At 49.9% G+C, this 15,649-nt stretch overlaps 2 protein-coding genes across 6 annotated transcripts; one reads left to right on the top strand and one right to left on the bottom strand.

The window, feature by feature from the left end:
• Positions 1-7: 7 nt before the first annotated feature.
• MRPL55 (mitochondrial ribosomal protein L55) lies at positions 8-1,274 on the bottom strand. Of its 4 annotated transcripts, none has more exons than XM_037385545.1 (4): positions 1,216-1,274; positions 643-741; positions 270-459; positions 8-191 (listed from the first exon to the last, which is right to left on the bottom strand). In XM_037385545.1, exons 2-4 carry the CDS (start codon positions 666-668, stop codon positions 48-50), a joined length of 360 nt encoding a protein of 119 aa, XP_037241442.1. In that variant the 5' UTR covers positions 669-741; positions 1,216-1,274; the 3' UTR covers positions 8-47. The 4 variants fall into 4 exon arrangements, with proteins under 4 accessions (XP_037241442.1, XP_037241443.1, XP_037241441.1 ...); XM_037385546.1 differs by having other exon boundaries at positions 643-742; positions 1,161-1,252; XM_037385544.1 differs by having other exon boundaries at positions 1,156-1,247.
• On the top strand, positions 1,243-15,260 carry GUK1 (guanylate kinase 1). 2 transcript variants are annotated; one of them, XM_037385542.1, is made up of 8 exons: positions 1,243-1,359; positions 7,943-8,056; positions 9,796-9,837; positions 10,935-11,031; positions 13,046-13,184; positions 14,134-14,218; positions 14,539-14,624; positions 15,079-15,260. In XM_037385542.1, exons 1-8 carry the CDS (start codon positions 1,317-1,319, stop codon positions 15,112-15,114), a joined length of 642 nt encoding a protein of 213 aa, XP_037241439.1. In that variant the 5' UTR covers positions 1,243-1,316; the 3' UTR covers positions 15,115-15,260. The 2 variants fall into 2 exon arrangements, with proteins under 2 accessions (XP_037241439.1, XP_037241440.1); XM_037385543.1 differs by lacking the exon at positions 1,243-1,359 and adding an exon at positions 4,183-4,639.
• The last annotated feature ends 389 nt before the right edge of the window (positions 15,261-15,649 follow it).

Here is a 15,649-nt window from a genome sequence, read left to right on the forward strand (position 1 = left end):
AACGACGACTCGTTTCCCAGCTTTATTTCTTTTTTTATTTCAGACCCTCACTTCTTCCAGAACCGCTTATAGGTTTCCATGTCGATGGCCTCAAAGGTCTCCTCCGGCTTGGCCTTCGCCCTGCTGGGGAACTGCCTCCGCAGCCGGGCCTTGCGCTCCGCCTCGGGCAGCGTGCTGCTGTCCAGGGGCAGCTGAGGGGATCGGCGTGAAACCCTCAGGGCCTCGCCTCACCCCCAGCCTCCCCCCTCTTCCCTCCCCTCCTGCCTTACCATTAGGATCTTCTTTGGCTCTTTGTAGCGCAGGTGGATGGTGGAACCGTCAGTCTTGACCAGGAGGACAGGATAGAGCCGGCCGTAGAGCTGCCTGCGGAGGTGGGAGACCGAGGTGCGATTGGAGTTGTGGCGGCAGGAGGTGGCGAGCCCCGGCAGCAGCCTGGGGCCAGCAGCGAGGCGCAGGGCGCTGGTGGGAAGGCAAAGGGGACAGCGTCAGTCAGGGCTGTGGCAGCGGGAGATGTCGCCGTGGCGGGTGACAGGATGGAGAACACCAACCTTCATCACCTCAAGAAACCTGGCCCCATGGAGGCTCCTGCAGAAGGAGCCAGCTGCCCTCCTGGGGCCTCATGGCCGCTGCCACCATGCTCACCTCAGTGCCTGGCTGGCAGCTGCCATCTCAGCGCAGGTGAGCAAGGGCAGATCCTCCGTGTAGGCCCCTGGCAGGTAGAGCACGAGGTGCGGCAGCCTCCTGGGGGACACTGAGCTCTCCTGGGCTGCCCATGAGGCGATGGTCCCATGTCTCCCTCGCAGCACACCCCCCTCCATCACGTATCAGCCCCATGATGGCTCCCTCTGCCATGGCTCGGCCCCATAACGGCTCCCCCCGCCCGCGCCATGGTTCAGCCCCAGGATTACTCCCCCCGCCCGCGCCATGGTTCACCCCCACAATGGCTCCCCCCACCCCCATCGTGGTTCGGCCCAAGACAGCTCCCGCCCCGCTCCCCGCAGTGGTTCAGCGCAGGGTGACGCTCCCATCGGCTCTCCCCACCGCGCTGTGGTTCGGCCCAACGCGCCCCCGCTCCCCGCCGCGGCCTGGCCCAGACCTGCCCGTGCCCCCCCCGCAGCCACCATCACGAGTGCGCCCCCCCCGCCCCGCACTGACCGCTCGCTCGCCCCCCCCGCCCGGCCGCGCTCGTGGGCTGTCCCGCCGCCCTCCGCTCACGTGTCAGCGCCCTCCGGTGACGTCAGGGCGCGCGGCGGGAGCGCGGGGGCTGCTGGGATCGGCACCCCCTCACACACGCCCCCCGCCCCCCCCCCACCCCCATGAGCTGGCGGCGGCTGCGCGGCGCCATCGCCCGGGTGGCGGGTGAGCGCGGGGCCGGGCGGCCGCGGGGTGCGCAGCTCCCGCCCGCCCGCCCTGAGGGCCCGGCCCGGGGGGAGCCCGGCCGCCCGGGGCGCCGAGTGCCGGGGGGGAGCCCTCGGCTGGGGGGGACTGGAACCCCCTGTGGGGGGGGCCTTGGCTGAGGGGGGCGGGGTGCTGTGCCTTTGGGGTCCCTCTGCTGAGGGGGGGCGGGGGTGCTGAGCCTGAGGGGTTCCTTGGCTGAGGGGAGCTGGAACCCTCTGAAGGGGTGCCTCGGTTGAGGGAGGCCAGGACACCGAACCTCTGGGGGGGGCCTCAGCTGAGGGGGGTCCCTTGGCTGAGGGTGGCTGGAACCCCCTGAGGGGGGTCCCTCGGCTGAAGGGGGCCAAGGCTGCAGAGTCCCTCATGCAGGTTGCTAGTCTGAGGGTGCTGTGCCTGCCACAGAGGCCCGTGGCTGGAGGAGGGAGCTGAGCCCCAGCAGGCCTGGGGATGCTGAGCTCCTCCATCACCCCTCTGAGTACTGCATGTGCCACTCTGTCCGCATGCGGTGGCAGTGGGACAGACTCAAACCCCACCGGGCTGTCCCTGGGCTGTTGGTGTCCCTTCTCTCTAGCCACACACCAGGTCCCCATCATAGCGCTGCTTGGTGGTGGCTCTTGAGATGTCCAGTCCCCCCTCCCTGCTTAGATAATCTGAACAAGGATTTGTGCGCCGTACCGGCTGGGGTTTGTGGGTACCGTGCAAGATGATGAGGTAACACCGGGCTTTGGGGTAAGCACCCTTCAGGTATCCAAGAATAAATCTCTGTGTGGTGAAACCCAATGTACATGTGGGAAAGCAAATGGCAAAACCACACTTGCCTGAGCTTCCCCCCCTGTAGAAATTTACCCAGGTGGGTAAGATGGCCAGTGGGTTGGTTAAACTGGTCCAGTTTTGCAGTAGGACACAGTCTTGGAGTGGCTCTTGGCTTCATCTGTGGCCTGGCCCTAGATGATTTCTGCAGTGACCTTGAGCAAGCGGTTCTTGTTCTTTCAGCCGCATCATTGCTTCCTGCAAAGAGCGCAGTGCAAATCAGTGGAGGGTCTAATTAATGCTTTTTAGGTAATTGTTTGCAGGGAGAAGGTGGCTGATTGTTCCTGCCAGCTCTGCTTAATGTAGTGGGGATGCTCTGCATCTTTTTCAGTACTGCGAATAATTCCCTTTATTTAAGCAACCCGCTGGCTGTCAAGCTAGGACCTCTGAGCCCAGCTGTCCTGAGGGACATCCTGCTCCTTGCAGACGTAGAGATGTTTGTTGAGTGTTTGCCTGTTCTCAGATAATACTAAATTGCCTTGTGTTGCTGCAGCTGGCCAGGCTGGGTTTTCGGAAAGCATCCCTAAACAGAAAGGTGGGAGTGGTGGCTTTATAAGGAACCTGCTAAAAATAGGGAATGGGATTATAATCCTAATCTGTGAGACCTTTCTTGGGGCTGCAGGGAAACTGTCCTTTAATCTTCTTTTGTACTCTGTAAGGGGGGTTTACCTTCTCTGTAAAGCCTCTGCTAATCAGCATTAACTTTCTTTAACTCTTGTGGTGTCTGTCCTTTGCTTTACTGGTTGCATTGCCACCTCCCAGTTAAAATCCAGGGCAAATTTAGCAGACAGGAGCAGACCAAGAAATGTTCCTCACCCTACTGGCAATCTCCTGCATCCTCCTTCAGTGAGCACCTTATCTTTTTGCAGCCCAGCAGGGTTTATGTGGCTGTTTGTCCTCTGTCCCAGGTGTGACACCTCCCCAAATATCTGGCTGGTTGACTCCAGGCCGCTGTGGTTTTGGTGATACGTGGTGGTTTGGCTGGATCCAAAACCATTTTAGGAGTAACCCAGTGGAAGTGAGAGATGCTCTGGGCTAGGTGTTTGCGGATTGGCTGCTCTGAAAATGCCAAAATCAGAGCAAGAGAGAAAAAAAATTGAGCTTCTGCTCAAAATAAGTATGTACTTATAATGTTACTGTTGCAGGCAGTTTGAAAATGTGACACATGGGTGTCTTGCTGGGCTGGGAACAAAACAGGAGATCTGTATCCGCCAGATCTGGTTTCTCAGGCTTTTTTTGTGTGCTTTACTTGTGGTTTTTGAGGGCTTCATGTTGCCAGAGGGAGAGGATCTGTGTTTGACAGGGCTGGGGGAGCACAGAGAGAAGCCTGGTGAGGGCTGTAATATCAGTGTGCAGACTGGCTCGTTGTTAGGAGTGATTCCTCGGGGTCAGGGTGTATGTTTAACTAAATCTGGTGGAGGTGAGGGCACCTGCTCCCACATCTGTGCTGCTCACGGCTTGAGGCAGTGATCATCTCTGTTCATGCTCCCAGGACATGTTCTTCCTTCCCCCCTCCAACCCTGAGCAGCCACCGCCAAAATCCCACACCATGCCAGGTAGTGGGTGCCTTCTAAAAATGCTCTGTGGAAGCTGGTTTTTGCACTGCGTTGGCACAGATTCCCAGTATGCCAGCTGGGTGTTTGCTGTCTACCACTCACGAGGGCCCAGCCCCTGCATCTGGTAGTGGAAATGGCTTTTTTTTTTTAAGTTTTGTTTTCCTCTGCAGCTCTCCAGCAAAGGAGAAGGGACACATTTGGACGGAAGCAAGAGGAAGTATCTGCAGGCCTCTTGGTTTATTTTTAGCTTGTTTCCCAAAGAAGTGAGACCTGTGGTGGCAACCTGCGTGTCTTTTCTTACTTTAGTTCCGAGTATTTTTTGGGGGGGGGGGAAGGGAGTAAGGCATCTCCATCTTGCCCTGATGCCCCACCAATGCTTTTTCAGGCAGAAAAGCAGCAGCACCCCCCAGCCAGGGTGGCACAAACCGTGAAGGGTCCCACCACAGAGCTTGTGGGATGTGATCCGTGGAGGCTTGGGTGCAGATCCATGTGGGCAAGAGAAGGGACCACCCTGTCGTCTTTGTGGTGGATAAGTAGCCTAATAGTTGACCTGAGGCGAAGCAGTGGCTGCAGAGACAGGTTGTGCCGTTTGCCAAAGCACCAGGCTGGCACGTGCCAGCACCAGTCAGCCTGTTAGGGATGTTTGACTGCAGCTTTACTGGCTGGGGAGAGCAGGGAGCGGAGAAGAAACCACGAGAGCAGATTAAAGACCATTGGATGATTTTCATTGGCCATTTTAAAATTACGGCTCAGTAATTAAGGCTTTAGGCAGCTCACAAATAGCCCAGCTTCCTACCGGCTCACTCGTGTTGTCAGCTGTCGCTGCTGTGAGGAGCTGGACTTTATATAGCTTGGCTGAAAGGGAGTAAAAGCAAAAGGTAAGGATGCATTGGAGCTTGCTCCCATCCAGCGTTCTGCCCATTCCTCTTACCCCTTCTGACTTTGTCCGGGGTGGAATGAAGTGATTATAAGTTATTTCAGCAGCTTTAAATTCTCCTTTTCCTATCGGTGCCTGGTAAAGCACAGATGAAATTTTGAAGGGGAAGAGAGCAAAGCTCTTTTCCCTCCAGCTGGGATGTGAGCATCCTGGCTGGGATCTGCAGGCAGGGCCGGAACTTGTGCATGTGGAACCTGTTGGCACAGCTGGATCATGGTGGAGGGGAAACTGTGGAACACCAGGACACAGTCTGTGCGGGCATCCAGATGTCACGGGCGGAGGCTTTCAGTGGCAGCTGAGGAAGCCAGCGTGTGATGAAAGAGTAGCGTTTGGGAGCAGGCTTGTTGTGAACGTGTTGATAAATAACTGGGGGTGTTTAGTCTGGAGAACAGGAGGCTCAGGGGGGGACCCTCTTGCTCTCTACAACTACCTGAAAGGAGTTTGTAGCGAGGTGGGGGTCAGTCTCTTCTCCCAGATGACAAGCGATAGCATGAGAGGAAATGGCCTCAAGTTGCACCAGGAAAGGGTTAGTTTGGATATTAGGAAAAATTTCTTCAATGAAGGGGTTGTCAAGCACTGGAACAGGCTGCCCAGGGAGGTGGTAGAATCACCATCCCTGGAGGCAGATGTGGTGGTTAGGGACATGGTTTAGTGGTGGGGTGGGCTTGGCAGTGCTGGGTTAACAGTTGGATTTGATGATCTTAAAGGTCTTTTCCAACCTTGACCATGTTTCCAACAAAAGACCATGTTTCTATGATCCTGTTGAAGTGTGCTGGGATGACTGGAGGGTACTGAACTTTGTGTAGCTCCTCTTTCTCCTCTGGCGTGGTTTGCAAACAATGGTTAGGGCTCACCCGGTTTATTTCTGTGGGCAAGAGGAACTGGCGGGGGCAGGAGAAAGGGAGATGCTTTGGACAACTTGGCAAGGGCTTTTCTGCTTCCTTGCCGCAAGTGCTAAACAGCATTTCACTGGTGAGGAGCTGCAGGAGGGCGTGCTTTCTTCTCGGTATTGAACATATAGGCAAGCCCTGTGTTATTTGGAAATTATCAAAGCTCAAGGACTAAGGGAAAGGCAGGACAGGTCCCTAAGAGGACTTTCTAGTGTCCTCGCTGTGTTTTTTGGATGATGGAGCCTAATCCAGCAACGTGGCCATGCACATGTGATGGGACTGGTCCTCCGAGGGCTCTGAAGAATGTCTGATCTGGTGGATCTCTGGGGCTGCAGCACCTGGAGGTCATAACAGCAAAAAAAAAAAAAGTTTCCTTTTGGGTGGTTGAATGTGAGTGGTTTTATGCCCATGTTAGCTGATGCTGGCATCTACTTAGACTTTGTGGTGTTTATCCTTTGTACGGGCTTGGATAAACTTGGTCAAGCAAGTATAAAGGATCCTAGGGGAACTGAGGGAAAACTCATAGCTGTAGTACTGCCTGATAGATGTCTGCGTGATCACGGAGCTCTGCAGGAGGGATTTAGGGATAAGGAGGTATCCAGTCACGCAGGCTGGGGTCAGGGAGGCAGCCCAGCTAGATTAGCCTGCTGCACGATGCACGGCTGATTTTGTAAGAGATGGCATTTGGCTTAAGGCTGTTTAAAAAGTGCTTTGTAAGGTCGGAGTGACATTGCTATGATCTAATTTAAAATGGAAAGGTGTTATACTGTCTGTTGGCTGATTGCTCCTGAGGCCACACCCAGACTATGAGGTTAAAAAAAATATGCATTTCCAGAGGCTTTACTGCTTGCAGAAAGTAACTGTTTTTAAATAGGAAGAGTAGGTTTGTTTGGTTTGTCCCGCTCTTGTCATCACCTCTGGTTTAGAAGCTGCTGAATTTCTGTTGATGGATGAGGCTCCCCAGTGATACCCCCTGCCCTGTTGTACAGGATTTTCTTCTTTATTCACATGTTGATAATTAACCTTTCTTCCTCTCCAGAGAGGCAGGCATATGAAAACACCCGTATTTTTTCTTTCTGGCTGAAGAAACAACTGCAGAAAGGTCTGTGTGGCCCTAGGCTGCCTTTTTTTTTTTTTCCTGTACGAGGAAACAACCCCTTCTCTGTTGCCAGGAGACACCTTGAGCTGGAGCTAGTGCTCCAGGAAATATGGAAATAAACCCCAAAACAAGTTTGTGTCCCAGATCACACCCGTGTTCAGACCACTGTTGCAAGGCTTTGGGGTTTAGTGGTGGAGGACATGCTGGGCTTCTGGGTCCAGACTTCAGTGCGTTGTTTGCTTATGGTAAATAAAGGCTTTGTGTGTGCATATTTGTCACAGGAATGACAGGAAATATTTAACTGTCCATCATAGGCTTGTAGTTGTACTTGTTAGGATGCAAATGGGCAACACAAGAGCTGTGGTGGTCTCGTGGGCATCCTATCCCTTGCTTGGCACTGCACGTGGATAACGCTGGCTGACTGCTGCCCTGTTTTCTTGCCAGCATCTCCTGCAAACTGTCCTTGAGGCCTCTCCCTGTGAGAGGCAAGTGGCTCTGACTATACCTTTGTCAGTAAGGGCAAGTATTAAGCTGGCATTGCTCAGCATGTGTGGATGTCCCATGATGTTCCCCCCCATGATGTTCCCAGATGCCACCAGGCACAGACAGCATTTTCCTTCTGTTAGGAAAATTTTTCCCTAGGATTCCCTAGTTCTCTGTCCCAACCCTGGTGACAGAAAACAGAGCTAGGACAGATCTGTCTTGAGTTATCCCAGTTTAGTGGCAGCTGGAGCCCAGTTTCCTCCTCCTTTGGGTTTGTGTCCTATGAGTTTAACCTTGGTCCCTTGAGAACATGTCCCTTGAGAATGAGTGTTCATGCTGCAGTGATAATGTCCTCTATTTGTCTGAGGTATTTGCTCCCCAGGTAAGCATTCGGGCCAGCAGCAGGGCAAGGTGAAGCTGTCCTGCTGCCTTGCTGGTGGCCTCTGCTGTCTGCTTTCCAAAACTATAATCCGATTCCTCAGGGCTCCTAATGCAGATCTTTTGCAGTGGTGCTGAGGTGACAGCTCTCGCTGTTTGCTGACAGTTTGCTAATTTAACAATTGTTTGAATTTCCCTGGTATTTCCTGCACCCCCAGTTAATTTTTATAAGCCCTAGGCTTGTCATTGCTCATAATTTCAGATTTGCCTGCAGAAACTTGTATCCGAGGGTAAAGAATAGATGCTTGTTTTGTGGGGCTGAGCACCCCTGGGAATCCATAGCTGTTTTTTCATGGGTGTTTCTAACCAGATCCGTATTTTTCTGTCTCTCTAGCCATGCAGGGCCCGAGACCAGTGGTTCTGAGTGGCCCGTCGGGTGCAGGGAAGAGCACTTTGTTAAAGAAGTTGCTCAAAGATTATGAGAACATCTTCGGCTTCAGCGTCTCCCGTGAGTATCCGTATGTCTCTGGGGAAGGGCAGCGGGAGGAGTTCAGGACTGCTAGCTCAGAGCCTGCTTCTGTAGCTGTATTCTTGCCCCAAGTAATGGGCTTCCATGGCTTGTCTGTGTCCTAATCTGTCTGTGGGCTCTTTGGGATGTTTAAATAAGTCAAGACACCGTTTGCTACTGGTACTGAGTGGCAAGTCTTAAGATTTGTACCTCTAAACACAGCTCAGAGAAGTAATGAGATATTCCTGAGTGATTCTTGACCCTGAAAGTAACAAAATCTCCCACACAGCTGTACTTCAAAAGCCAAGTCTTTCTATCCACCTGTGGGAGCTGAGAAGGATTTTAATAGCCCAGGGGCTGCACACCAGAGCCTCAGATTTTAAAATTAAAGAGTTTTGTGAAGCCCATCTCATTACTGTGTCAGTCAGTGAAACAGTTTGCCTCATCACCTGCATGCATTCCTCCTCCTGCCTTTGCTCTGGTGGTTTGTTGACTACTTCTATGTTGGCCACGAAGGACTGGCCAAGGGTGCTTTTTTTTTTCTGCCTGGGATGGTTCCCTGTAATGTGAAAATAACCCTTGGCCAGCTGGCTCAGTTCGCTCATGCTGGGCTTCAGGCAGTGCTGAAATCTTCCTGTGTCCACAACAGAGTTAAGTGCAAGGAATTTTCTTTGGGCAGCTTGCCTGCTACAATACTAATTTTGTTTCCTTTTTCTTGAGTGACTTTAAAGGTCACCCTCAGAGTCTGGGCTGTGTCCACCATGCATTGGCCTGATTTTCCTTGGAGCTCTGCAAAATGTTTTTAAGTATATCACCAAAATGTTTTTTACTGTCCTAATGCTTTGGATACTGCAGGTGAAATCCTTGCTTTGAGATCTGGATTCATTCCACAATGAAAAAGCAAATACTGGATGCTTAAAAAATTAAGGTTACTGGAGATGAAAAAAAATTGTCTTTCCTTTTGTGTGTTCCATCCTATGCTCTTGATTCAACTGAACCTCTCATCTCACTCCAAACTAAATGTTATGATTTTCCCCAAGGTTGCATCTTAGTAGATGTTTTTTTCTTAAATTTCCATAGGCCTCTTAGACTTTAGCAAATGATGCTTTATAAAAACTTACAGGTGATCAGAACCTTGTTGTGTTAGGTTAACTTCTGCCAGTCCCAAATGAAATAATTGGCGTTGCCCTCTGTGATGATTGTCAGCTCCTTTTTGGTTTGCAGAGCATGTCTTTAACTTCCTGCAGGGTTCGAAGGCTGTCTGATTTATTCACCTACCTCATGCAGGTGTGTGCCCTTATTCATTAAATCTGGCTATTTTAAGCACCTATGTAGGTGCTGCATGATCTTTTGAAATGAAGATAACTCTGTGAAGTAGGGCACTGCTAATTCCCCTGAACTGAGGCAGAGGCCTGAATAACGTGTCTGGGGTTACACAGGAAGGCTGTACCAGAGCTGAAAACTTAAGCCCAGCCTTGTAAATCCCAGACTGGCTGCTCAGCCTCTAACAATCTTAATTGATTGTTTTCAGATGATCTAGGATTCTTGGATTAAAGACCAATCCTGCATGCCATCATGTGTTAGACACTAGCTGATTCTGGAAGCTTTGATCATTTTAAACAGAGGATCAGTTTACTGTGTGATTGCGTTAATCTGCTGCATATGTGCTTTTATTTCTTTGATACTATTACTTCCTTGGGTCATCTACAAAATTTACAAGGCTGGTTTTTTGCTTACAGATACCACAAGGCAGCCAAGACCTGGGGAAGAAAATGGCAAAGGTGAGAGTGTTGCAGTTGAGCCTGTCTCATTGGACTCTGCAAATAATTCCTCTGAAAAATTTAAAGTTCTTATGTGAAGGGCATGCACAAATCCCTTTTAGCAGATAAGTTAATCCTGTGTTTATAGGGTGCATTTCCTTAGGCAGACATTCAGTAATGACATACTTGAAAGCATGTATGTATATATGTATATAAATATGCATACATACACGTACTTTTGTGCTTCAGAGTGCCATGCATTGGAAAGAAGATAATGGAGCTGGATGGACTTGGTGGAACAAACCCAAAATTTAATTAAGCGGTGAAATGTAAACAGAGGCAGAGCATGTGCTGCCAGTTTTCTTTTCTAGACACCGTCCCTGTGACTTGCTGGCTGAGATTTTCAAAGCAGGGCTCTTGGTTTAAGGGCCCTGGGCCATACCTGGGCATTGAGTGGCTTGATTATCTGAAGTGTCAGGTAGCTCTGGTGAGGTACCTCAAACGCACACTGCTTTGGGAAATGCAGCTACTTAATGAGATGCCTTTATCTGTATTAACAGCTTCTGGCCAGCTGCTCTTTTTTTTTTTTGTGGTTTGTTTGGATATTTTGGAAGGAATCAAATGAGGTTTGTTCTTAATTTCCAATGGCAGTTTTCACACTGAGGTGAAAGGGAGGTATTTTAACAACAGATAAACATTCTTCTTCATTTAATTTTGATGTTCCCTTTTATCTCCCTCTCTCTCTCTCTCATGTCCCATTCTAGTCTTTAATGCTTTCAAATTAAGGGCCTTGGTAGTCCTGCTGTAATGTGTTCCACACCTGTGGGGACTGGGAGGAGTTTCCCACTGCACCGGAAAGGGTATGAAAAAGTGGGTACAGCAGCATTTTTGGCCACACAGAAAGCTCCAAAACATTTTGAGCAGGTGTCTGGGCTACCAGTGTGGAGAGGGGTTGCTGTACACAGTAATTAGGAAGTAGATATCTGCAGTCTGCCAATGTTGTCCAAAGCAGATTTTAAGTTGCTTCTCCCCTCAGCACCCATGGGTGTCATTTTGATCATGAACTGTACCTTCAACGCTGTTAATTTCTGGCTATTTTTCCCATTTTCCCTATCCAGATTACCACTTTGTGACCAGAGAGGAAATGCAGAAAGAAATTGATGCTGGTGAATTCATCGAACATGCAGAGTTCTCTGGAAATATGTACGGGACGAGGTATGCAGTTCAGGTGCTGTCGCTGCTGAACCCAGGTGGCGCTGGGACCTGAGATGATGGTGAAGGAAAAAAAATATTTAAACATAGCGACACTGCTTTCCCCCAAACACACAGATTCTTGCCATAAGCAAAGCGTTTCATTTTTACAGCAGGGTCCGTGTCAGCTTTCTTAAGATGGCAAAATTAACTTCTGCAGAGAGTTAAATCCTCATTGTGTTATGAGATTCTTTATAGCCTCCGGTGTTTGAGGGCCGCTGAAGTAGTTCATATGCTTAACGCTTTTCTTGCACAGGGGTGATTTTCACAGACTGTTTGTACTCCTTAATATTTTGCAAGTGCTTGCAGAGAGTAGTGGGCAGAATGGAGGCTACCCTCATTGTCCCTGTGTTACCTGATGGTCTGAACACAGTGAATTCAGGAGCAGAAGCCATAACTGTATTGGCTGGTGCGAAATAAGTACGTGTGCTGCTTTGGTAAAGTGGCTGCTTACAAACAGATAAATTGCATGGCACCCTTGACTGGGGTTAAAGAGTTAGGTGGATTTTAAAATAGCATTGCCCTCGGCGTTGGAGCTGATGATCAATAAAACATTAAGCTGCAATGTTAATTAGAAGTCAGATATCTTACATAATTATTGTGAGAAAATTGTGGTGCTATAGTGTAGGACCTGCTAAGGAGGGAAGTTAAATGTTTCTTGAGATATTGAATTAGTTATGTTAAAAAAATTTGCCTGAAATGGTTTTCAGGAAGACTTATATTTCTTAAAGAGCTGAATGTGCTTTTTTGAGATTTTTTTAGAGACAGCAAAGTTTCTGAGGGTGTGGTTTCCTTATGGAAGGTGCCAGCATAAGGCCGCCCCAGTCTGAACATGCTGTAGGTATAAAACTCTGAAGGAGCAGTTGGTGATTTTGCATTTCAGTAACGTAACTGTTTCAATGTGTCGCTCACTGCGGTCACCACAGCTAAGGGCAGCCTTGCAGGGGTCTGGCTGTGCTCCCTCAGAGGCTGATGGAGGAGCACAATCCCCTGCCCTGGCCTTGATGCTTGCAGTATTGCTGGTTTGGCAAGAGAAGGGAAACCTGACAGCTCATCTTCCAAATACCCAGCACCAAGGAGACAACTGAGTTCAGGCTCTTTAAGCCCTGGCTTCATCCTGTGTAGGACAGGCTTCCTTCCTTCACGTGTGTCCTGCTTAATCCAGCTGGCTGCAGTGTGGAGGAGACAGCTGCTCTCTGATGCCTGATGTGTAGGTGGGGTTGATTTTGGTACCTTTTCCTGAGAGTGGGTGCTGAAAAGACATCTTAAGCCAATTAACTTGAAAACTGCAGGAATGTGATACTTCAACCAAATTAAATTATGAGCTCAGGTTTGTTTCTGTCATCTTTGGTCCCCTCTGCATATTAATGCTGTGTGTGCTCTGCCTGTGGTGGTGGCCATGTGAGGTTGGAGGCTGAAATCAACTCAAAGCATCTCAGCAGTAAATTCCCCTACGTTAGGGGAAGAGATACCATCTTTAATGACATACAAGAACCACCACTTAAAACATATTTTCTTGATTTTGCATCTTGTGACTGAGGCAAGTGCATCTCCATCGAGCATCCTTCAGGAGAGTACATGGGTACAGAAGTTGGTGGATCTCTGCAGGAGGAAAGTTCTCAGTGTTTTTGCTCTTTGGTGAAGGTTGCTCCTGTCTTTGTCAAAGGCAGGAGCTGCACAGACTGTACCCAAGCCACACTGCCCATGGGATAGTCATCCATTTCCACACCTTCTTTCATGGTTTTGCCAGTCTGTCTAGCAGGAGGCAGCAGGTCCCTGCTCCACCCTGGGAACCCAGAGGACACCTGGGGAAAGAGAAATTGTTTAGCAAGAGCAGGGCAGGTGCTTTCTTCTCTTCTGCCACAATTTGGACATGGGAACCCTGTGAGGTGAAGACCTGCTGCTGGAGGGGGATAGGCCAAGCCACCACTGCTGTGGCTGTATACTCTGACCCCTTCCCTCTTTGCTCTGTTCTCAGTAAAGGTGCAGTGCAGGCTGTTCAGGCCCAGAACCAGATCTGCGTCCTTGACATTGACATCCAGGGTGTGAAGAACATCAAGAAGACAGACCTGAACCCCATCTACATCTCTGTGCAGCCTCCGTCCATAGACATCTTGGTGAGCGACCGCCTTCCTTTGCCGTTAGGCAGTTAGAGGTAATCAGCGTCTTGCTCTGAAGCGATGGGAGTTCTCCCCTCATTGATTCATCTGTATGTTTTTAAGGGCCGTAGAACAGGCGGGGAGGACATTTCTGAGCACACTGTTACCTCTGCCCAGCCCAGCTCCCCAGTCTCTGGCTCCCAGGGATAAATCTTCCTCTGCTGTTTTTTTGAGTCCCTCCTGTACAGTTCCCACACCTTGATGTGTTTGCCTGTATTGGGTTATTGATTCCATTGCAGCGTGCCCAGCCTTTAAATGCATAAGTTATGCTTAATACTGGGGAGAGAAGGAGATATTTGTGCTGAAATTTGGCTCCAGCAATTAAAGTTAAACTGAGGGAGGTTGTTTCTCTGCAGCACCAAAAATCCTATACCCCTCTGATCTTGCAGGACCCTGTATAATGACTGCAGTGTGCAGAAGTTAAATGACTGTCATGATTCAGAGAGGGATGTGAACACAGACACGCAAGTTGCTGAGGCTGTGCAAGGAGTATGTGGCAGGGAAGACCATGACTCCTGGCTCGCCCTTCACACTCTCAGTAGATCAGTTAGTCTGTATTTCTTGCTGAGTTTGTGGAGGAGGAAGCCAACAGCACCAGGTGCCAGAGCCCAACAGAGAGATTTTGTCGCCCAGCAGTACTGGCAAAAAAACCCCAGACCACAGGATAGGGGGATAAGAGACTGGGAACCTTAGCTCCGGGTAGGAGATCCTGAGCCCAAACTGAGCTTGGCTTCTGGTTTGCTCTGGGCTTTAAATGAGGCCCGTTGCCCTTTACAGCGTTCCCTCGCGTGCCCGTGGTCGCTGGCAGTAGTTAAGAGCAGCCAGCGCTGGCTTTGTGGGGTAGGGGGTGGTTTCTGTGTGCAGCATTTTGAACACGTTTCTTTAATATATTTGTCATTGGGTTTAGGAAAAAAGACTACGTGACCGAAAGACTGAGACAGAAGAAACTTTACTGAAGCGTTTGGCTGCAGCCCGTGTAGATTTGGAACTTAGTAAGTCCAGGGGACTTTGAGTGATGCGTGCAGGGAGAGGGGATGCGTTGGTGATTTAGGAACTGGGTTTTGCATGAATATCTGACTTGTGTTCTCCAAGGGGTGTGTGTGGCAGGGCTTTGGACATTAGCTGAGTTTGATCTAAGCACCATTGTATATCATTTCCCGCTGCAGTTACTTGTGGGTAGTTGGCAGAGAAGCGCATTAGCAGTGGCAGAAATCGTAATATTATAATGCCACAGGATCTCGGGCACGCACTGGAGATGACACAGGGAAGAAACGTGGTTTTTTAACTCCACTGTCCTTGTCTCCTTCCCCAGGTAAAGAGCCTGGCCTTTTCGACTTGGTCATTATTAATGATGATTTAGAAAAAGCCTATTCCGAATTGAAGGAGGTACTCCTGGAGGTGAGTCATTCAGGGCTTTTCTGCCTTGCTCCCCAGGCAGGCATGACCTCTGGGCTGAGCAGGTGAGGGTTTGTCTATAGGCAACCACCGAAATGTGACCTCATATCCATACTTGATCTGGTTTGAGCTGCCGAGTGGCATAGCTGAGCACAGATCACGTGTGAGTGATGATGAATCAAGTGGCCTAAGAGTGGGAAAGGGATCCAGCATAATACTGGATTAGGGGCAAAATAAAAATACATCCCTGGACAGTATGGAAGGAGTGTGCTATTTTTTTAAGAGCCTTTTAAGTCAAATTTGCCTTGTCCCTAAAGGTTTGGGTGCAAGCTCTGGGCTTGCTCCCATGATGCTGTGGAGCTGGGCTGAGGAGATGATTGTTTGTGAAGCTGTGAAAACTAGTGAGTTGTAACCAAGGAGTGGGAGATGCTCAGTTGTTTTACTGATCTCCTTGCAGGAAATCAAGAAGACCCAAGAATCCAGGAAGTCCTGAGCTGAGCCTGCTTGGACCTTTTAACTTTGCACATCATTCCTGAAGCACGTCACACTATTTTATTCTGAGAGACATTCCCTTTAGGTTGATCCTCCTCCCTGGTTACTCTAGGATATTTCTATTAAAAGGAAAGAAAACAAAACCTGGTTGCGCTTGTGTTTCTGTTTGCCACACACTCAGCGTGTGCTCTCCCAGGTTTGTACCTCAGGCAGGTGCTCTGGAAGCAATTGCACAGCATCTGCTGCCAAAGGGCAGAGCTGTTCTGCGAGGCTGTAGAGGAGCTGTCTGGGCAGCTGTGGCTCCAGCACATGGCTTAGGAGCCCACTGGCAGTATTTTTGGAGGTCCATGTTGTGCCAGTGAATGCTGCTCAATAACAGGGAGCTGTTTAGATTGATGTGACCCCCCCATTTCCACCTGCAGACAAAGGGACTCCTGCCTTTACCGGCACCTGACGTCACAAGTGTTGGCATCCTCTTGTCCCTCTGGTTCCCACTTCCTTTTGCAGATCTGGGTACAGCTCCTCCAGGCGTTTCT

Source organism: Falco rusticolus, chromosome 4 (assembly GCF_015220075.1).
Source record: "Falco rusticolus isolate bFalRus1 chromosome 4, bFalRus1.pri, whole genome shotgun sequence".
NCBI lineage: Eukaryota > Metazoa > Chordata > Aves > Falconiformes > Falconidae > Falco > Falco rusticolus.

Bases quoted from the DNA above. Each gene is read 5' to 3' on its own strand.
- MRPL55 (XM_037385545.1), bottom strand. From the start codon at position 668: ATGGCAGCTGCCAGCCAGGCACTGAG. The intron at 460-642 runs GTGAGCATGGTG...CCTTCCCACCAG, and splicing joins GCTGCCAGCCAGGCACTGAG to CGCCCTGCGCCTCGCTGCTG. The intron at 192-269 runs GTAAGGCAGGAG...CGATCCCCTCAG, and splicing joins AGCCAAAGAAGATCCTAATG to CTGCCCCTGGACAGCAGCAC.
- GUK1 (XM_037385542.1), top strand. From the start codon at position 1,317: ATGAGCTGGCGGCGGCTGCGCGGCGCCATCGCCCGGGTGGCGG. The intron at 1,360-7,942 runs GTGAGCGCGGGG...CTGTCTCTCTAG, and splicing joins CGCCATCGCCCGGGTGGCGG to CCATGCAGGGCCCGAGACCA. The intron at 9,838-10,934 runs GTGAGAGTGTTG...TTCCCTATCCAG, and splicing joins TGGGGAAGAAAATGGCAAAG to ATTACCACTTTGTGACCAGA.